The sequence below is a fragment of the Portunus trituberculatus genome, chromosome 37, assembly GCF_017591435.1.
Source record: "Portunus trituberculatus isolate SZX2019 chromosome 37, ASM1759143v1, whole genome shotgun sequence".
NCBI lineage: Eukaryota > Metazoa > Arthropoda > Malacostraca > Decapoda > Portunidae > Portunus > Portunus trituberculatus.
In genome coordinates, this window is record NC_059291.1 from 28,688,182 (window position 1) to 28,711,732 (window position 23,551).

A 23,551-nucleotide genomic window follows, 5' to 3' on the forward strand; every position below is an offset into this window, starting at 1 on the left:
ACTGGCATAGGGCAAGAAATAGAACGAAAAAAAGGATTTATTAAGGTCAAAAAGGAGCATCTAAAGTGTCTTCAATCCTCCCTTTTGAAAATTCTATCCCGATAAAGCTGAAAACATCAACCTATCCTCGCGTAGTCTAAATCATTAACATTTACAAATGTTGGTAAAGACCGGAATGATTTACCAACACAGAGCTCCCTTTCCTAACTCTCAGCAGCTTGGCTCGTGTCTTGCCTGAGTTGGGCAAGTTCAAGAGGGATTATTTTTTCCACCTGGCCCTCCACGAGTTCCTGGTAGGGAATGTTCTCGCTGGCAGGCATCCTCTGAGTCTGGGTGCAGTCGAGGCCATGTGGTAGTAACCTGCAATTCCTTTCTCTGTGCTTTGTGTTTTCTCTCTATGTTAAGTCGTAATGTGTTGATAACCTTATAAAACTTAACACTTGATAGATTCTAAGCAGACTTAATTAACACTGAGAAAAAACGCTGAACAGAATAAAAGCAAGTGGTGTTTGTTACTTGTGTACTTTTTATGCTTTCTTTCAATTTTAAGTCATGATTTGTTGATAGTTTTATAAAAAAAATGACAATTAATAGATTATAATGAGAGTTAATGTTAAGGAAAAAACATCAAATACATTAGAGGTTAGTCTGTTAACCAATTTCACATTATGTTTTGTTATTTCTCTCAATTTCAAGTCCTAGTCTTTTGATAGTCTCCTTATAAAACCTAAAACCTGATAGATTCTAACTAAGCATTGCCGGGAAAACACTATGGAAGCGAGCTGTTTCTTACTCAACTATAATTTGTTTGTTTTCGATGTTAAGTCTTAAAGTTTGTTGATACTCTATAAAATCTTAAGACCGAGAGACTCTATTAATGTTGAGGAAAACGCCAAATGAAACCTGACAACTAGTGAGTTCTAATGTAACTTTAACGAAAAATACAAAGCACAGTAGAAACGAGTGGTGTACGCTACTTGAGTATTGACCATGACTGCCTTCACCCGCTTTTCACACACCGGCAGCGCCTCCAGCAGCTTCTGGAATACAAAGCACACTCCCTTGCAGGTCCATCAAAACAAAAGGTGTACTCAAGCTACCTCTCGTCTACAACCAGTGCTTCTCCTAATACTCTTCCCCTGGCACTGAGAAATTCTACTGATCCTGCTCCTGCTAACGTGATTAAAGCGTCGAGTTAATGCCTGCCTGTCACCTTCCACGTCTGCTATGCTTTCCATCCTTCGTATTCATTTTATCTTAATTTTCATTCTTCCCATTTCCCTTTACTCTATTCTCTATGTTTTCTTTTTTCTTGTTTGTGCTTTCTCTTTCCATCATTTTATTCTTTTCACTTATTTCATTCAGTCTTCTATATATTCATACGTAGTCTACTTACTTCCCTTTCCCTTTATTCCATTTTCTACATCCTTTATATTTCCCTTTCCTCTCCGTCATTTTACTTTTCCTTCGTTCATCCAGTCTTTTATATTCACACCCCTACTACCTTCCCCTTTAACTTCTGTTCCATTTTTAACACTTCTTGTATTTGCCTTTCCTCTTTCCACTCCGTTCCTCTCTACCCGTAGATCACAAGGCCTGTGGAAGTCAATGAAATCTTGCAGTTACAGAATAAATGTGCATGGAAGAGGATGGTCCAGAACACACACACACACACACACACACACACCGTGTCTGGCTGTCTCGTCAGAGACTGCAGCAGATTAATAGTGAAACACACACCGCGTAGTGTAGTGGTTAGCACGCTCACAATCGAGAGGGCCGGGGTCGAGTCCCGGTAAGCGGCGAGGCAAATGGACAAGCCTCTTAACGTGTGGCCCCTGTTCACTTAGCAGCAAAAAAGATACGGGATGTAACTCGAGGGGTTGTGGCCTCGCTTTCCCGGTGTGTATTGTGTTGTGGTCTCAGTCCTACCCGAAGATCGGTCTATGAGCTCTGAGCTCGCTCCGTAATGGGGAAGACTGGCTGGGTAACCGGCAGGCAACCGAGGTGAATTACACACACACACACTTAGAAATTTTTCACGCTTATTCGAGCCATCCATCACACTACCACCATCACTACCATTGGTACTGTTCATATATTGTGGTCCATTTGACCATTTCTATCATACTATTCTCTTTATGCTTCTACAATCAATCGTCGTCATCGTCGTCGTCGTCGTCTTCCTTCTTCTCTTCTTTCCCTTTTTCTTCTGCCACAATCTTCTTCCATTCAGTGCCAGTGACCCACAATGCAATATTAGCACGCTAACTTTTGTTCTAACCAACTTACGTCAAGGTCTGTTGTGAGCTTGAGAAGTGCTCTCTCTCTCTCTCTCTCTCTCTCTCTCTCTCTCTTACGTTTACATAATGAATAACCAAAAAAATATTCCTCTCTCTCATTTTACTTTTTTGAACAACGCGTTTTCCTTCCTTCCATTCCTCATCTTTTTTTTCTCGCCCTGTTCCGAATGGTTCCTTCCTGCTCCTTCTCCCGCCCCACTCTTCCTCTTCCTCCTCCTCCTCCTCTTCAATCTCTTTTCCTGCGTTCGTCTTGCCTTAACCTTCAAATATCTCAGGGGAAAGTAACAAAAAATTTCACCCTAACCTTTTCTAAGTTTTGTCTCTCTTTTTATTTGGCTCAAGCGGTGTGGCTGCGAAGGATTAAAATTTTATGTAAATGAACCATGACTGGATGGAGGGCAGGGAACAGCTAGAGAGACAAGGGAGTAAGAGGGCTAAGAAGGAAAAGGGAAAACGGTTAACATAACATATAACATAAATAATAGGATAACAAAGGGCCACCAGGGCCCATCTAGGTTATCCTGTATCAGTCGCACAGCGACCTCGTCATCAGTATTTAAAGATACACTTACAAGTACACAATACATTATATACTAATTCTAAATATTTGGCCCATTAACAGGGCTAAGTCCTGCAGCGAATTCCTCTACAATCTGTAATCCCCATACATGGGGATCATGTCTTGTTTAACTATAGTAAATTCCTTATAAAAACTATCATGCAGCGCTATACATAATTATAAATCTAATAAATTTAAGTGCTTATCTAATCTGTTTTAAACATTGTCAAACTAGTGCTATTTACAACCGTCTCTGGCAATGCATTCCAGAAGTCTACCACCCTATGACTAAAGAAATATTTTCTTATATCTAACCTGCAGCCTTGCTTTCTAATCTTCCTGCCATGATTTCTAGTCCTACTTCCCTCCTCTAAGGTAAAGAAAGATCTCACATCTATGTAGTTTGTATCTGAGAACATTTTAAATAACTCTATCATATCCCTCTTATACATCTCCTCTCAAATGAAAACATGTTTAATGCCTTTAATCTATCTCTATACTCCAGGCGCTTCAAAGCTGGTATCATCCTAGTTGCTCTTCTCTGAACTGCTTCTAACATGTTGATATCCTGCCTATAGTGGGGTGACCAGGCCTGTATGCAATACTCTAAATGGGGCCTAACATAGGAATTATATAAGCTACGCACCACTTCCTTACTTTTATAACTAACATTTCTATTTATAAAACCCAGGATCCTATTTGCCCTATTTCTTGCTTCTAAACATTGCTTTGAAAATTTCATAGTCCTGTCTATCACTACTCCTAAATCCTTTCCTTCCTCTACTGCCTCTAGCCAACATCCCTCCATCTCATAGTTAAAGTTTGTGTTGTCTTTACCTAAATGCATAACCTGACACTTTTTAAAATTAAACTCCATCTGCCACCTGTCTGCCCATGCTATCAGCCTGTTGGGGATGCATTTCTAAAGGGACGACACTGGAAGACTGAATCAGAGAAATAATTTTAGGAAATGATTGCAACAAGGGTTCATATCATAGTTTTGCGTGTTCTCTTTGCTATTTTTAGCAAACATTAGTTTAAATTGCCTGTATTTTTAAGGATGTTTGTTATAATTCTGAAAAACAATTCTTACCAAATGAGGAAAGCAAGGGTCATTATCGTTGTTTAATGTTGAGTTGAGTTGAAATGGTGGTCAAGAGTGCTTCATTTGAAGCGGTGTAAGTGTGGTTCACCTATTGAGGAAAACTGCCCTTCATGTCGTTCAAATGGGAGCAAAGCAACTTCTGCGTTTCTAATCCGTTAAGAGCTTTCAGGCTGTTTTCTCCATAGGATTCACTTAAGGGTAAGCAACAGATAACTGAGAGCACCTTTCTACTTGTTTATTGACAGAAATTTTTACAGAAGACACTATTCTTACTAGTTATATACAATATTTTACAACGTTGTCATTATAAATGGCATAATTATATTGATTTGTGTCTATTTTATCTGTTTGGTAGGTACAAGTATGAGACGAAATTAAGAGAAAAGGGATGTGTGATTTGTATTTGTAAGGAAAGAAGAAGGAAACGTGTAGTAAGTAGATATAGTTTGCAGAAAGAGGAAAACAGTGACTTGTAAAGTAGGAATGGGAGGCGGTTGCGTAGTGGATAAGGTGGTGAGCGTGGGATCGGGCAGACGTCCACGCGTAGCGTAGGCTCGAATCGCCTTGATACGTTGCCATTTGTCGAGTGGTTTAAAGTTACCTACATGTCACCATGGTACCCAGAATCTAGGTGGTTACACCAAAGATGCGCTTGGTTGGTGATATGGGCCCTAATATGGGTACCACTAGAAATAAAATTGCCTGCACCACTTATGGGTGGAAGCTTAACAGCGCTTCCAGTACTCTTTAAGTTACCCACATGCGCTATCAAAAAAAAAAAAAAAAAAAAATAGGAATGTGGAAGAAAACGGGTGAGATTTAGGGCCCACTACAGCGGCACTCCCTGATGTGTCCCTTCTCCCTGTCAGGGTCTTCCGTTTCTTCTTTCTTTCCTTTTTCTTTCTATTATCCAAAATTGGTTTAGTGTTCTTTTGCGTATCCTCATTATCTTTATATTAAGTTCCCATGTCCTATTTTAACTATTTCAACAGGTTAAAGTGGAAACTGTTAAAAGGTTTTCATAGATGTAACGAATCTTGTGGTAGTTCCTAACGGACAATAAAAAGTGTTATATTGTTACTAAACTTTTCAATGTCCTACGTCAAATATCACAAACAAACTCTAGTGGATATTGTTGAGGTTTTCGAGGATATTTCTAGTTATTCTAGTGACAAATGTAAAATAGAAAATGGATTGCCTTGTAACGTTTCCTTTCAATTACTGATAGCAGACTCTAGTGGATATTGTCAGAACTTTTTCAGAAGGTAATTCAAATTTCCGTAACAATTCAACCCTTTTGCTGTCCTGCTCGTTTTTTTTTTATCTTACCATTACCAAAACAGAACGAAGACACGGCAGTAAAAAGGTCACAAAGTTATGGTAATTTTGACTTTCAAGCTACAAAAATATTTACGAGAGAACAAAAATAAGGCCAAAATGTTATTTCCATGTAGAAGCAGATAGCCAGATATCTTTACGTCAAAAAATAACACCATAGAAGGTAAACTTACGATCATTTGATTATACTACGAAAGTTTCAAGTTGAACGACCTTCACTTTTTGTGTTTGTTTGTGTCAGAGAGTGAACCGAACCATAATGGCATTATCAACACTACTGGCAGACACAGATACACCAATCGTTTCATAACAGAACACTACCATACATAGGACCCGACTCCCCAAACTATCTTGCTCACGACACTGCTATTACACCTGACAACCACCTCACACTTAACATTGGCATAGAAATACAGACATGTTGGGATGGATTAGTGGTGACTGAGATGGACTGAGATTGGCTGGATGCACTGCAGGGAGAGATTTGGATGGACTGAGAGAGGCTGAGATGGACTGGGAGAAGATTAGGATGGAATGAGAGTGGCTGTTATATGCCGATATAACAGCGGCCTTCGAACGACTCGGCAATCAGCATAAAGGCTAAGTGTAGCTACAGAGTAGGCTTCCTTTGGGAAGATGTGAGGACGAGGCGAGTCGCTTTGGATGATAGCCCGGTTACGCCAGGACAGTTGCTAGGCGTCCTCCTGAGGAATCCATTTATTGATGGCCTGGGAGACATACAGCTGACGATCCACGTGAAACAAACACGTACGGCCAACTTGCAAGAGATGCTGGCACATGTACTGAGTTTAGAGTCAATGCTAACCAGCAGGATGCGGCCAGCGGCTTCTGCGGTGCACATCCGCCGCACGCAACACACTCTACGGGAAGGGTCCTTCTGCTGGAGATACTGGAGATGCGGTAATTGGGGGATCGCTTGTATGATTGCTCCAAGCACTCCTCGCCAGATATGAGCAGCCGTCCGCTACAACTCTGGGCGGAGGACACTTTCGTTGGAGTCAGGCCGATTGTCATCGCCCCGTCAGCCATGGATGATGGACCAGCGGGAAGAGGCCACTATAGGTCGGTCGTGCTAGCATCCGAGTCCTGTGCACAGACTGACACTGGTCAGGGGCAGTACTAGGCTGGGGGACCGGGGCCATCACCAGCCGTTACCATACCAGACCCAGTCCCACTGAATTACTGCACTTTATACTCTGATATTAGCCGAAAAGCAGAGAAGCGATGAATCATCACTGTTCCCCTGCCGCCGCCACCTCTGTCCTCGGCATGAAAGTAGAGGGTGAGGGACGTGTCACTTCACTGTACCTAAAGACTGCGGCAGACGATCTTTAGGAAGGAAATTGTCGCAGTGCTGTTGGTCAGCAAACGATGTGTGGAGTAACGACAGGCATTATGGTGGACTATGTGGTCCCGTTGGGGAATGGGAGGGATAAAGATTAGTGGCGGAGAAGCAGCGCAGCGGCTGCGGGATGACGGCGATGGCGCGTCTTGGAACCAGCCGAAGCCGAAGGAAGAGTCCGAAGCGATGGCAGTGTGTTCCTGTACACTGTGAGAAATGCTGCAAAAGAGAGTGGAACGTTTGGCGCTAAGAGGTTAATTTATGCCATATGCACAGAGTGAAGCCGAAGACAGAAGGAAATGAGCCGTACAGCCGTTCGTAATATTCACCAGCTGCCTCTCTCAAGAGATCGGACACAAGCGGCATTAGACCTGAAGGATTTCAAAAAAATGATTAAGGTAAAATTGCATAGAAACCACGTTGTTACCTTATACTTACGATATATATATATATATATATATATATATATATATATATATATATATATATATATATATATATATTTATTTATTTATATATGCCTGTAACTGTTTAAATATACATTGCAGTTGTTTATTTTTGGAACTGTTAGTCGTCATATTGTAATGTAACTGCTAATGATAGACAAACAGAAATCTCTGATCATATATGAAGAAAAAACATTGCAAAAATAAACTGATAATATAACTTATTATGAAACCATCAGAAGAGGACTTATGGGGCCAGTTACACACACACACTCTCTCTCTCTCTCTCTCTCTCTCTCTCTCTCTCTCTCTCTCTCTCTCTATATATATATATATATATATATATATATATATATATATATATATATATATATATATGTGTGTGTGTGTGTGTGTGTGTGTGTGTGTGTGTGTGTGTGTGTGTGTGTACCATTATCGCTATGGTGCACAATATATACATGTATATATATATATATATATATATATATATATATATATATATATATATATATATATATATATATATATATATATATATATGTGTGTGTGTGTGTGTGTGTGTGTGTGTGTGTACCATTATCGCTATGGTGCACAATATATATATATATATATATATATATATATATATATATATATATATATATATATATATATATATATATATATATTGTGCCCCATAGCGATAATGGTACACACACACACATATATATAGATAGAGAGAGAGAGAGAGAGAGAGAGAGAGAGAGAGAGAGAGAGAGAGAGAGAGAGAGAGAGAGAGAGAGTGTGTGTAACTCTGTATGTGTGTGTGTGTGTGTGTGTGTGTGTAACTGGCACCATAAGTCCTCTTCTGGTGGTTTCATAATAAGTTATATTATCAGTTTATTTTTGCAATGTTTTTTTGTTCATATATGATCAGAGATTAAATTCTGTTTGTCTATCATTAGCAGTTACATTACAATACGACGAGTAACAGTTCCACAAATAAACAACTGCAATGTATATTTAAACAGTTACAGGCAGAGTTACCATGATTTCTGCCGAAACCATGAATTTTCTCCTGCTGTCATAAAACCCCAGCAAAACATGTAATGTTGTCAAACCTATCGACATATACAGTATGTACCTATACTGAGTTTAATAACTATAGGCTACATGTAATGTATGAAGATGACTGCAGTTATAATTTGAAATACTGAGTCATTATCTGTTTCTACCATAACATATTTCTCTGGCGCATGGTGTGTAGTACGACTTAAAACAGTAAAAAATAGATCTTATTAGCACCTATAACAATTATAAATGTGCCGCCAATCGTAATCATTCAAAATTTGCTTCAAGTATGTATAGCTATTTAGAAAATAATCCTGATTTCCATTAATTCCGAGGGAGCTATTGACAAAATCTAAAGGCTACCAATTTTTAGAGAACCAATAAGCTACACATGTGAAATGAGTGAGCATACAATCTTTGCAGTCTGTAAGTCAGGGTTCTCAACCTGGGGTTCACAAACCTCTAGGGGTTGATCTAATAATATTCTTTGCCGTACCATTGCATATTGAGTTAGTGTTAGCCACTAGATTTAGATTAACATTCCATACATGGGTAGCTACTTTAATGGCTGATCTAATATCTTTTGAGATACCATGCATTGCCTATTGAGTTAGTGTTAATCACGAGATTTATACTAACATTCCAGGTACTTTAATAGCTGATCTAATAATATCCTTTGCAGTATATATCATTGCATATTGAGTTAGTGCAGTCACTAAATTAACCTTCTGTTCGATGTCAGATTACAAGGGGGTTCGGGTAGATAGATGGCCTTATAATTCAAGGGATTCATAACGAGAAAAAGGTTGAGAATCCTTAGCTGCTCTGAGTTCAGTGTAGCGAGGATATTGTCCCTTGAATTAACAAAAATAGCTGTAGCGGCAACTTTACGTACTCAACTGTTCTTCCCAGGCCCAACCCGGGCCCCACAGGCCCACACCCTAGTCCCAGTTAAGTGACTGACTGCCAGCTGTATTGGCACGGGAAGTCGGGCTGCTGGCAAATGTGCCAGCCAGCGCCCGCCTGTACCTGTGGTTCTACCTTCTTCACAGCACATGTCACGTAAGGAGCTTGTCACTTTATCAACACAGGAAACCTATTACATTTGCGTATCAAACTGCTGATAAACACTACATGTGTGATAAAAGAGCTTTGTGAGAACTGCTTGTTTCTCTGTTTACTTCGTTCCCTATGACCTGATAAGCAGGGTCCATGTCCTTCACGTCAGGACTGCTGGAGCAGTGTTACGAGTTGTCTATGGAGTTTGTCAGACTGGCAAAGGTCTGTAGCAGTATAGTTTCTAGGTGCTGTGCGAGATCAGCGTTTCTCTATATGTAGGAACGAATGTCTGTGCCAGGGTAACTGTATGGGGTCTTGTCGGTGTGACTCAGGCGTAGTAAGCCCGAAGTACTAAAGTAGGTAGCAGTTACTAAGCGCCGGTGAAGCAAAGCTTGAACTTTCAGTGGTGATGTCTTGTGGCAATTGTTAATCGAACATCATCCATGCCGTAACAAGAGATTCGTAGCTTTGATTTTGCAGTTGTATGGATTAAGATGGATGACTACCGAAGGAAAAGACTTCACAACAAACAGACGGACAATACAGTTTTGTTTCGGATATAACTAGATGTTTCTTAATACTCTTGTCAATGTTTTTTGCAGATTACTCTTCATTTTGTCCACCACTCATTCCACCATAAGGGACATGTATTTCATGACAAAAATTGATTACTAATTTGTAAAAATCCAACAATATATTGCAGAAAAACATGGTTTATTTTGTCTTTGCAAATAAGAAAATATGCATACATAGGCAAATACACTATGTACGGTGGGCTAAGAGAGGGAATGTTGATCTGATGAAGCAGATTCATATTTGGAATGGCCAATATCAACAATTGTATTACAAATTTTTGAAACTATCATTTTACACCATATTCCTCACACACGAGTTTTACATTTATGAATTTTTATTATCAATTCAAGTTGTTGTGCTACTGTTAAATTCATTTTTTTAGACTTTTCTACTTTTCCTGCAGATGGTAGCTATGAGTATAGGTAATTATGATAATTCAAACAACACCTATAAAAGGGTAAAAACCACGGAGCAATGAACTAAGTGTTGTTACGTTGAAGTATACAAACATAACTAAAACAAACTCATTATAACCCAACAAACAAACTAAACCTAAACTGACTAAATCTAACCAAGCCAAACCAGTAAAAGTACAGAATAGGACCTTCCCCTTTTCCTCCATCCCACCCCTCCCCAATCTGCTCCAGCAAGCTCCGGGGACTGTGAGGAATCATGGGGTTTTAGGGGGGAGCCAAAAGAGGCGAGATATGGTGATCCGAGAAAAATCTAAGAACAAAAACAACCATCTTTTAAGGAAAAATTTGGAAAATGTAAAAATTAATAGATAATTTTTGCTGAAATTATTATATCCTAACATAATAACCCTCTAGGATAGTAACCTAACCCTAACATAAACCTGCCCTTGCGTTTTTCTAGCCGGGGATGGCTATTCCCCCCTGCACCCCTCCCTCTAGGACACTAACCTAACGTATTCTAGCCAGGGGGGCTGTGCCCCCCCCCGCACTCCCCTATAGGACACTAACCTAACCTAACGTATCCTAGCCGGGGTAGGCTGCGCCCCCCTGTAGACCACTAACCTAAACTACCGTATCCTAGTTTTGGGGATGCTTTTTCCGCCCCACTGGTTCTCTTATAACTTCACACAATATGCCCTATCTCTACCAATACCCCTCCTCACAATACCTTACCGAAAGGTTGAAGGTCCTGGCTGTGGGACATCCTCTTCTCGATAGTCGTTAAGTTCACTGTCGTCCACGGGGACAGCAGGAGTGATGATTTCCCAGTAATCATATTCGCAATCTTTACAACTAATGTCAATGGTGGCCATGGCTGAACTACACACACAAATGTCTCTGTGCACCTGTCTGCCCAGCTATGCCCCGCCTACAAATACCTATGGCAAATTCCCATTGGTGCAGCTCGTGGTGTTAAAGAGGTGGTGGCACGTCATTGGATAAAAGAACTATGGACACAATAAGAATCCTATTCAGCAGTTACCCACAAACCCCAGCTCTAAACAAATGCAGGTCAGTGTAGAGCTCATTTCCGAGTGTGATGGAGCTCAGTGGCTCGCCGCAGCTTGCTGGACTTAGAGAAAACTCGACGAACACCGCACATTCCCGGACCTATTGCAGCGTTATTATTCATTTGCGGCAGGTTGTGTACTTACTGAAAATGTTGGAAATAGTAAGAACAACAAATCATCTAGAGTTTATTGTACGAAACTGTAACAACCAACCAAATCATTGTGAACTTATTTTCTGCAGGCACCGGAATATTCATTTAATTATTATGGCCTTACAAAAGCCGTCCCCACATTAAAAACATCACAGACATATTGTATAGTAAGTACTCTATCACCTTGCATGGTTGTTTCAATGATTAGAAAGGAGGTGCCATTCTTGACCTTTTCTGCCAAATTAATCAAAACCTTAAATGCTACCTTAATAGAGAATTTTCAGAACTAGTGGTTGTTACCAGGTGGCAGCACAATACACGTCCCCTTCACTGTCACAGAGATGCAACAAGTCAATATGATATATTTTTCTACATAATTCTTAAGTAGTGACACAGTCAAAATCAAACCTTATTCATAAACAAATGTATATTAGTTGATTTTCTTGTGAATTGGCATTGAGGCTTATTTGGTCATATCCACATTTCCAAAAGAGTACACCCTTGATTGGAAGTATATTAATCAAGTTGACAGTAAACATGAAAACAACATGTCTGTGTCACTTAAAAGTCCAACCACATAGCTCAACATGCTAGTTAATGGAAACAACAATTCTAATTAAGAATAGGCAACTCGAGTATCCTGGTGAGAGAGTTGCTGTCTAACCCAACCTGGGCTGCCCACCTGTTTAACTTGACAAACACATTGTGGGACAAATAGTTAATTCCTACTGTAATGACCATGCCACAATGCCATGAAGAGGAGGAAAGCTTCACATATTTCTCTCTTCTCACTCTGCAGCTGTCCAGTGATATGCTTACTTTTGCTTGATTGTTTTGCTGCTTATTGATCTTGATGAAAGCAAAGCTAAAGTCCCCACGAAAATAACTAGACACATATATCATGATGTTATTGAGTAAGCTTGGTCATACTATATAGTACAGTCAAAGTTTTTACCTTTTTCATTGTCCAAATCAATAGACTTTAGACTTGTAATATGTCATATTTAAGATATTGGTAGCAGTATTACAAGATAATTACAAAAGAATATTTGTTTTGACTAACTTCTCCCAAAATCATCCATACAGGATATTTAAAAGTAGATACAGAATGTCAACAGTAACATAATAATCAATATTCCATGCATCTGTATGCACCTGGGATTTAATACAACAATAATTTAGCTCATGTCAGCAGGGGACATGTAGCAGCAGTTACATCTGGTGGATTAGTTCTGAAAACTTCCCATTCTGTTTTTACTGTGTCTTCATTTAGTCATTTGCATCAAGGACACTTTACAGGATGGCATGCTCTGGTATAAATGTAAAAAAATTCTTGATTTTTCTTTGAATTTTGTAACACCCTAGAAATGCTTAATGGAGCAACTGTTGCACTGGGACATCTTGCAAGACTGATTCAAATTTGCCATCCGTCTTCCTACTGAAGGAATTGGATCAGTGTGATGTCCACTCCTGATTGATCCTGCTTTTCAGTGTGAACCATTTGATCCATTGACTGTCTGGCATCTGCATATAAAGGTCTAATCTAAATTGCACTGGTAGCTATAGTGGTTTCATATATTTTTGTTTATTTTACCTTTATATTATTATGTATTTTCTTTTTTTCAATTTTTGGAAAAAGGCTGGAAATTAATGCTCATGTTGCCATTAGTTTTAAAGGTTGTGGCATTGACTATGATATAGTCTGTGTATTTCTTTACTTAGCTACCTATTAAAAATTAAAGCAGAGTATTTCACTAATTGAGTTATTTAATAATTACTAAGCAAGAGTGAGGTTATCTCACTTTAGAAAATGATTTGAGGAGGAGGTAGTAAAAACCTACCGAAATGATAATTTACTCCTAATGAGGTCTAATAGCACTAGTTCCTGGGGTGCTGTGAACCTTCCATTAAAGCTAGTTGTGATCTCGTTGATCATCTCCCTTTGTTTTTCACAACTCAAGGGGGCAGTCACAGCCTGCCCTATTAAGACAACTCTCCTTCACACAAAATTATATGCACTCACCACACATACACCCTTCACTTCAAATTCAAAATTATAAAATGGTGACTCCAAACCCAGCCTCGCAGTCCCCTTCTGGGGACCAGAAATGTCCCCAGGTGAAACTCCACTCTTGATAACGACCCCAAATGTCTTGACACCTCCCTCAACTTTTTCTATATTAACTTCTGCAACATTTGCAGTCTTAGATCTAATTTTCAATCTGGAACACCACCTCTCCTCTGCTTAACCTCATCTTCTTTTCCTCACTGAAACACAGCTGTCGGAGGCAAGTGACAGTAGCCCGTTCTCTGTTCCCTCCTACTTTCTCTATTCTCATTTTCGTTCCAAAGCTGGATGTTGTGTCTATGTGCGCAACGACTTAACTTGCTCTCGTGCCCACTCTCTCGAATCTTCCGAGTTTTCCACCATCTGGTTTCGACTCAACAGTCACTCTCTAACTAAATTCATCTGTGCTATCTATCTCTCCCTTAACTCCTCTGATTAAAGTAAATTCTTTAACTATTTAACTTCCAAAGTGGAGGACATTCTGTCCCGCTACCCTTTTGCAGAGATTTCCATTCTTTGAGATTTCAATGTTCACCACCAGCTTTGGCTTTCGTCTCCCTTCACTGACCATCCTGGTGAACTAACCTTCAACTTTGCTATCCTCCATGACCTAAAGCAACTGGTGCAAATACCCTGCTCGTATTCCTGACCATCTTGGAGACACCCAACATTCTTGATCTCTTCCTCACCTCTAATCCTTCTGCTTATGCTGTCACCCTTTCATCTCCATTGGGCTCCTCCAATCACAATCTCATTTCTGTATCTTGTCCTATTTCTCCAATCCCTCCTCAGGATCCCCCAAAATGGAGGTGCCTCTGGCATTTTGCCTCTTGAGGAGGTATTATGCTGACTTTCTCTGGAATGATTACTGTACCTGTGTCAGAGACCCATCTTGTTGTGCTGAACGCATAACAGAGGTGATAGTGTCTGGCATGGAGGCGTACATTCCTCATTCTTTTTCTCAACCTAAACCTTGGTTTAAGACAGCCTGTTCTCATACTATACGTTATAGAGAGGTTGCCCACGAAAGGTATTTGAGCCTTCCATCTCTTGCATCTCATGCACTTTATATTTCTGCCCAGAATCATCCCAAGTCTGTTCTTCAACTTGCCAAACATTCCTTCATAAATAGAAAATGTCAAAATTGTTCATACTCAAACTCCCCTTGTGACTTCAGGCATCTACCCAAATATATCTCCAATAACTTCATTTCTTCATCTTTCCTTCCTTTATTTCCTGATGGCACCACTGCCATCTCTTCTGTTTCTAAAGCTGAACTTTTCTCTCAAACCTATACTAACAGCTCCACCTTGGATGATTCTGGGCTTGTCCTTCCCTTTCCTCCCCCCTCTGACTATTTCATGTCTTCAATTAAAATTCTTTGTAATGATATTTTCCATGCCCTCGCTGGCCTAAACCCTTGAAAGGCTTATGGACCTGATGGGGGTCCCTTCTATTGTTCCCAAAAGTTGTGCTTCCATGCTTGCACCTTGCCTGGCCAAACTCTTTCAACTTTGTCTATCAACTTCCTTTTCTTCTTGCTGGTATTTTCTCTCTCTCTCTCTCTCTCTCTCTCTCTCTCTCTCTCTCTCTCTCTCTCTCTCTCTCTCTCTCTCTCTCTCTCTCTCTCTCTCTCTCTCTCTCTCCATGTGGGCATTTCAAAGGAGTTTTTGGGCTACAGGGGATACATTCAGCCTGTTCCTTAAAAGGTTGACCGTTCTAATCCCTCAAACTACCACCCTATAGCTTTAATCTCTTGCTTGTCTAAAGTTTTTGAATCAGTCCTCAATAGGAAGATTTTTAAACATCTATCACTTCACAATCTTCTATTTGATCGCCAGTAGGGCTTTTGTCAAGGTCGCTCTACTGGTGGTGATCTGGCTTTCCTTACTGAGTCTTGGTCATTCTCTTTTAAATATTTTGGTGAAACTTTGACTGTTGCATTAGACATATCAAAAGCTTTTGATAGAGTCTGGCACAAAGCTTTGATTTCAAAACTGCCCTCCTATGGTTTCTATCCTTCTCTCTCCAACTTAATCTCAAGTTTCCTTTCCGACCATTCTATTGCAGCTGTAGGTTCTATTGCAGCTGTGGTAGATGGCCACTGCTCTTCTAAATCTATTAACAGTGGTGTTCCTCAGGATTCTGTCCTATCACCCACTCTCTTTCTATTATTCATTAATGACCTTAACCAAACTTCTTGCCCTATCCACTTCTACGTTGATGATACCACCCTACATCTTTCCACGTCCTTTTGAGAGACGACCAACCCTTCAGGAGGTCAACAGATCAGGCAGGGACGCAACAGAACGCCTGAGTTCTGATCTTTCTAAGATTTCTGATTGGGCCAGAGAAAACTTAGTAGTTTTCAATGCCTCAAGAACTCAATTCCTCCATCTGTCAACTTGGCACAACCTTACAGACAACTATCCCCCCTTCTTCAATGACACTTGACCATCTTGCCAAAACAGCTTCTGTGAAGTTAGGCATTCTGAGGCATCTTCACCAGTTTTTCTCGCCCCTCCAACTACTTACTCTGTACAAGGGTTTTATCTGCCCCTGCATGGAGTGCTCTTCGCACGTTTGGGGGGGTTTGACTGTCTTCAGCCTCTTTCTCACCGCCGAAATGTTGCATCCCTTTCTATCTTTTATCGCTATTTTCATGGTAACTGTTCTACTGATCTTGCTAACTGCATGCCTCCCCTTCTCCTGGGGCCTTGCTACACAAGGTTTTCTTCTTTCATTCCTATTCTGTCCAACTCTCTAATGCAAGAGTTAACCAGTACTCTCAGTCATTCATACCTTTCACTGATAAACTCTGGAATTCCCTACCTGTTTTTGTATTTCCACCTTCCAACGGCTTGTCTTCTTTCAAGGAAGAGGTATCAAGACATTTGCTCCTTAATTTTGGCTAATGCTTTTCTTTCTGCTAGAGAACCAGCACCCAAGTGAGCTTTTTTTTTTTTTTTTTTTTTATCTAGCTTTTGGCTGGCCCTCTCTTCTACATAAAAAAGATGTATGTACAGTAATCTTCAGTGAAAGATTTTGTATTTCAGGATGAAGTACTCAAGATTTTTAACTCAGGTGTCAAGGAACCGCCAGCCGTCTCTCATAAGAGAAATGAGTAAGTTTAGTGATCAAGGATATTGGTCCTCCTTTTTGAACAGTTATGAGTTGAAAAAGCACTTGAAAGATTTAAAGCATGAATAGTACTCTTCAAATGACACTTGTGGTGAATGTTACAGCAAATCTGTTGGTACAAGCTTCCCCTGAACTGGTGTTTATGGCTGGAGGTCTTCCCAATGCACAGATGTTCCCCTTCCAAGCTGGCTCCATCACCCTAAAGGATGGCCGTGCCCTCACCATCCATCCAAAGCTGATGATGGACTGCCTTCAATATAGCCCAACTCCAGGGTAAGTTAATGATGCAACAAGCTCATTGACTGAAGGAATGGTGCCTTTAGGTACTCTTTTGTAACTTAGGATTTACATCTCTGGGATACTGTTACTATCCTTGATTGTGAGTGTGTGTGTGGGGGATGTAGATGTGCATTGTAGTTTTGTAGTGTGTTGTTTTTCTTCCCCCTCCACTCTCTCTCTCTCTCTCTCTCTCTCTCTCTCTCTCTCTCTCTCTCTCTCTCTCTCTCTCTCTCTCTCTCTCTCTCTCTCTCTCTCTCTCTCTCTCTCTCTCTCTCTCTCTCTCTCTCTCTCTCTCTCTCTCTCTCTCTCTCTCTCTCTCTCTCTCTCTCTCTCTCTCTTCATGATTGATGAAATGTGCTGTAGGAATGTAACAAATACCAAACAGCCTTGTTCTCATAGGTTGTGAATCTGAACTAATTTTATTCACAGATGTCTTACTAAAAGGTAATGAAACTTACAATTCTTAACCTTTTCAACTCTATAATCCAATGATGATTTATATAGTAATATAGCAAAGTGTTGAGCTCTGAACATTGCAGTCTTGTTTGGTACAATTTAAGACCTTTGGTATGCTGACAACAATGAAAAATATCCTTTGCTTCAAGGTTTTTGGAATACTGGATGAAATTTTATAGGCCTGTGTATTACTTTCTGTGTTTTGAATATGCACCCTTTGGTTGCTTTCGATAACACTTGATTTGAAAGCCACATATGAAAAGAAAAGATGAAATAGGTAAAATGTCAGACACAAATCTACTTATGCTAAGAGGACAAAGACCGTGATTGCATAAAAATTGATCTTCAGTTATCCACCACTGGTCAAGCAACTCAAGACCCTCACTCAACAGCTTCACTCGCCACCACGATGGGCTGAAATGGATCTGATTGTTACAGCTGGTAGCCAAGATGGATTGTGCAAAGCCTTGGAAATGATGATATCTCCAGCAGACTACATTGTCACTCAGGAACCTTGTTACACTGGCACCCTATCAATAGTAAGGACAAACCAGTCTGACCTTTTGTTGTATGTCTTTCAAAATAACAAATCATTACTGTTTGGGATTGAAGATATCTTAAAGATGCATTTGTGGTAGATCTCCAGTGGTCTGGCTACACTGGATTATTAGTTTAGAAGCATTTTACCACTGTGCTCCATGAGTATCATAACATGCAGTGGAAAATAATTTGAGATGATTTTCTTATTTATCTATGTTCTTACAAGGTGTTCCTGTCAGGAGGATGTCAGCTTGTTTTACACATACAATGAGATCTGATAGATTAGCTTGGCATGTAAGTTTGGCTATTTATTCACACACACACACACACACACACACACACACACACACACACACACACACACACACACACACACACCGTATAGTGTAGTGGTTAGCATGCTCGACTCACAATCGAGAGGGCCGGGGTCGAGTCCCGGTAAGCGGCGAGGCAAATGGGCAAGCCTCTTAATGTGTGGCCCCTGTTCACCTAGCAGTAAATAGGTACGGGATGTAACTCGAGGGGTTGTGGCCTCGCTTTCCCTTGTTGTGTGTTGATGTGGTCTGAGTCCTACTCGAAGATCGGTCTATGAGCTCTGAGCTCACTCCGTAATGGGGAAGACTGGCTGGGTGACCAGCAGATGACCGAAGTGAATTATACACACACACACACACACACACACACACACACACACACACACACACACACACACACACACACACACACACACACACACACACACACTGAAGAAAAGATGATTCAACATATGGATCAGCTTCTATATCTGTATAATGAATAAGATAGGATTGTGAACAAGAGCAAAAACAACTGTAGAATATGAGATTGGGAGTGAATGGCTAAGGGTATGAAGGAAACTAAGAAAACTAGGGGGAAAATTTTTTTTTTATAAGCCATGCGTTGAATATTATAGTATGACAATTCTTTCCGACCTTGATGTGCAGTGAGGCCAGGTCTTATCCCCTCCCAAAGGGCTTTCAAATAGCATTTTAGATTCTGTCTATAAGTGCTATGCATTACTAACTATTTGATTAAGTAAATTAACTTATAATGGGTGAATAGGATTATCAATGAAAACTGTTATTTAAGAATAGCACTTTTTTTGAAAGAGTAAGAAATGACATGTTTCCTTGTTTACTCCTATCTTGGTTATGCTTTGTCACTTTCCTCTGTAAATTAAGTGCAAGATGGTACAGTGGTACAGTGGAACCATGCGTGCTTTGGGATCCTAGAGGTCTCCAAGCGCACAGGTTCGAATCCTGTCCATGGTCTGAGTGTAGGTTGGGCTTCCTCACTCGGGACAACGGTTTCCTAGCGGGTGGGCTTTAAGATAGGAGGTACCCTAAAAAGTATCCCCTTTAGCCCATAAATTCCCGTGAAAAGCCCACATGGTATAAAAAAAAAAAAAAAAAAGGTTCATTGGTATGATGATAGTTTGTTATAAAGTTTTGGATGCAGAGCATAATGCAGTTTAGTACCAATCTTTATGAATATGGTTTAATAGTATGCAAAATTAATAAAAGTTGAAGTTGATAAAACACCAACTGTAAATAAAATAATGAGACAACTAAATCAAGGGAAAAAGAAAGAATGGTTATCAACATAAAATGGCTTATTGCCAGGAATGTAGATTGATATTGTTCAATTACTGTAAGTACATTTACATTATCAGGCATAAAAGTTTGAATTCTCAGTCCAAAGGATTGATTATTATTCAATAACATACTGTCCATTCCAACAGCTGAACCCATACAAGCCACAGTATTTGCCAGTATGTGGGGATCAAAATGGCATGTGTCCTGAAGCCTTGAAAGCAGCACTTTCAAAATGGAAGCCAGAGGAAGTGCAGGATGCAGAGAAAGATGTTCCCAAGGTGAGTTATGCATTTCACTTATAAAACAGATTTACACATTAATGTAGCTTGAAGAGCTGTAAACCTCTTTGAAAAGGGCAACTTTTAGACAAGTGTTACAGATAAAGTTCTGTCTCATCATTTTCATAACTAAACAGGTGCCAAGACCTTGTATGTGCAAGAAACATAACTAAAGTGAAACCCTGCCATTCATTCACCTCACTAATTGTACAGCTTGTCATTCATCCAACTTGTTCATGTAAAATTCTACTTGTCATTCATACATTTGCCCTAAGATTCAGACATCATCATCATGCTACTGGCAACGCCACATGGTCACTTCAGGTCAGTCTCATGCTAGCTTCTGTACACTAAGCATCAACTATGCTTCAAAAATTTTTATGCTATTTTAGTGATATTCATTCTTACTTTTATTGATAATCCAGCCATGAATCCAAGAAGTATTTTTTTGTGATTGTCGTTGTTGTTATTATTACGATTATTATTATTATTATAATTATTATTATACATGTCACAATGAGTGGGCTTTTGATACACAGTAAATGTAAGATCATTAACTTGGATAACCAGAATATCAAGAAATGGGAGTGAATTGTTATTCTCCCATTCAATTTTGAAATTAATGGAAGGTACCAATTTGGGAAAAATTAATTTGTTTCTCTCACCAACGGTAAAATGGTGAGCTTTCAAAATTGAATGGGAGACTAACAATTCACTCCCATTTCTTGATATTCTGGTTACCCAAGTTAATGATCTTACATTTACTGTGTATCGAAAGCCTACCCATTGTGACATGTATATTCACTATTTCTCCTACCATAATGATGACATAAAATCATTTGTTATTTCTACCATGTTCCTTAGAGTGTTACGAATCTGTAACCCCCAATACCTAGACAGTGAGAACTCAAATATTTGGTCAATCTTTCAAAAATTACAGTATCCTGATTGGTTCATAAAGAAAGGTTATCTTAAGGCTAGAAAGACGTATTTTGCTCCTAGTTCCCACCCAGACAATACCAAACCATATTTATGTCTACCGTATGTTAAAATCCTTGAGAGTATTAAGCCAGTCAGCAGAGATCTTGATGTAAATATAGCTTTTAAGTACACATCCACAATCAAATCTATCCTTTTTCACAATAATTTGATTGTTAAAGCTGAAGGAGGTGTATATAAAATTCCTAGTAAAGATTGCAACTTAGTTTATATAGGAGAAACAGGCAGATCCTTGGAAGTGAGGTTAAAAGAACACAAGAGAAGTGTAAGGAATTGTCACACTAATAATGCCAATTTTATCCATGCTTTTGATAATGACCACTCAGTTGATTGGGATTCCAGTCAAATGTTATTCAAATGTAACAATTTCAAAAAATGCAAGATTTTAGAATCAGTTTGTATACAGAACCATAAGAATAATAATCTAAATGAAGGCATGTTTAAGCTAGATCCATTAATGGGGACACTGGTGACTAAATCCCTACCAGATCTAGGGATTAGTGGTAAAGACAGGTCAGATCCTGGTAGGGTTTGAGTAGGGTGGAGCTCACAGGTGGGGTTGGCCAATCACACCGTGCCACATTACTCTTATCCTCTGTCCCTCCCCCTTCTCTTGGTTCAGTTCCCTTGTATTTTTCATTCTACCTTGTGCTGCTGAAGATGAAGGCAATGGCCTTCGAAACGTCCAGAATAAATCCTTCGTCTACAACTGTGGGTTTACTGACACGTATTGATGTGTAGTCCCCAGCTAGTTTGGCTGTGTCCAGAATGTCTGAGTTTCCAGTTATGCATTTTCTTACTGCTTTCACAGTTATGATGTTGGTTCTCTCTCTCTCTCTCTCTCTCTCTCTCTCTCTCTCTCTCTCTCTCTCTCTCTCTCTCTCTCTCTCTCTCTCTCTCTCTCTCTCTCTCTCTCTCTCTCTCTCTCTCTCTCTCTCTCTCTCTCTCTCTCTCCATTTCTTCACTACTTCAATATGTGCTGTATACATGTGTTGAAACTGCTTTCTTTCCTGCAGGTGTTGTATGTGAACCCTAATGCCTGCAATCCGACTGGTGTGTCTTTGCCAGCGGACAGGCGACAGGAAATATACAAAATTGCATCTGACTACAATCTCATTATTTTAGAGGATGATCCATACTACTTTGTACAGTTTGGTGATAGGAAGGTAAGAATGGGTTTGTTTATTGGCAAACCACCTCTTTTAATGTTATTTGCTTTTGTTTCATTTTTTCATGACTGATTTACATGTTAGATTGTGTTAAAGAGACATTCTTGGACATCTTGTTGGATCACACTCACATGAGGGTAGGATTGCTAATTTTCCTAAATGTCACACACACACACACACACACACACACACACACACACACACACACACACACACACACACACACACACACACACACACACACACACACACACACACACACACACACAGACGTGCCTCCTGCGCAAGAGCGGCATCTAACTAACACTCCACACGCTAAGCAATGTGCTTGAGTGAGAATAGTTATTGCTATTGAGGGGCGACCAGAGCGAGTGAACGAGTGTACAGAGTGAACGTAGCCTGGTGGCGTGTACATGGGAGTGATCGGAGGTGGGAGAACCTCCACACTCCAAACGACAGAGCGGGAACCCACAAAGGCCAGCCATAGCAGCCGCCAACGCATCCAACCACACACGTAACTACCAGGCCTGGCCCCCAGTGACCACACACCCACATGTTCCCAGGAAAAGTAAGAAAAAATGGATAGACCGGTAAGGAATAAATTACCAAATTCAAAATATGTTGATGAGGCCCAGGGAGCAAAGCCGAAAGTGGCCAGTCAAAGCATGAGTCCAGCTTCAACAGGGGCAACATTGCAAGGTAGATTGGTGATGTTGGAGAAGAGATTTGAGGAGTTAGTGAAGGAATTAAAAGTTCAGAGGAGTGAGGAGGAGCAGGATAGAGAATTCGCAAGGCTTTGAAGGAAAGAGTTAAGAGACTGGAGGAAAATGAAAACGATTGGTGGATGAGAATGCACATTTGAAGGTGGAGGTTGAAAAATACAAGAGACGGTTGGAGGAGAAAATGGATAGAGTAGTAAAGGAGAAAGATGACTTTAAGGAAATGATTAGTGAGCAGAATGAAAGGTTTGAAAGGGAATGGGAACTGAAGAAAACACAATGGACTGAGTCGAGGGAAGCAGAGATGGTTGGATTACAAGAAATAATTAAAGATCAGTTGAAGGAAGACAAAAAAGAAAGGTCCAAGGAACTGGTTAATGTAATGAAGAATAAGGAAACATTGATAAGGGAAATAGCAGAAAAGAAGAAGAGTGTGTTAATATTTGGGATGAAAGAACAAAATATAACATATAAGCCTAAGAGAATTAAGGAAGAATTGAAAACGGTAAGAGATCTGTTCAAAAATCTAAATGATGATGAAAAAAAAGACCTACAAGAAGAAGTGGAAGAGATCCATAGACTGGGTCCGTATAAGGAGGGAGTGAGCAGACCGATTAAAGTAGTACTGAAGTCACAACAATCTGCGGAGGATGTCCTATATAGAACATCAAAGTTAAGAGAGATAGAAGGTTGTAAAGAGGTGTTTGTGAGAAAGAATAGAAATGAGGAAGAGAGGAGAAGATATAAGGAATTGGTGGAAGAGGCGAGAAGGAAAAATGATGAGCGGTCTGAGGAGGAAAGAGAAAAGTTTTTTTGGAGAGTTATAGGAGAGAGTCAGAAAGTGGTATGTGG

The 23,551-nt window shown here is 39.9% G+C and overlaps 1 protein-coding gene across 4 annotated transcripts in view; it reads left to right on the forward strand.

Annotated features, from left to right (window-relative positions):
- Positions 1-8,984: 8,984 nt before the first annotated feature.
- LOC123514004 (kynurenine/alpha-aminoadipate aminotransferase, mitochondrial-like) overlaps positions 8,985-23,551 on the forward strand; it is a 34,872-nt gene continuing 20,305 nt past the window's right edge. For 2 of the 4 annotated variants that reach the window (XM_045271544.1, XM_045271547.1), the window contains exons 1-6: positions 8,985-9,226; positions 16,562-16,629; positions 16,751-16,919; positions 17,731-17,920; positions 19,681-19,812; positions 21,828-21,977. In XM_045271544.1, the coding sequence (XP_045127479.1) occupies positions 9,168-9,226; positions 16,562-16,629; positions 16,751-16,919; positions 17,731-17,920; positions 19,681-19,812; positions 21,828-21,977 (768 nt within the window). In that variant the 5' untranslated portion in view covers positions 8,985-9,167. Of the gene's footprint in view, positions 9,227-9,360; positions 9,446-12,922; positions 12,974-16,561; positions 16,630-16,750; positions 16,920-17,730; positions 17,921-19,680; positions 19,813-21,827; positions 21,978-23,551 lie in introns of those variants that run through there. The other 2 variants (XM_045271545.1, XM_045271546.1) reach the window with 2 other exon arrangements.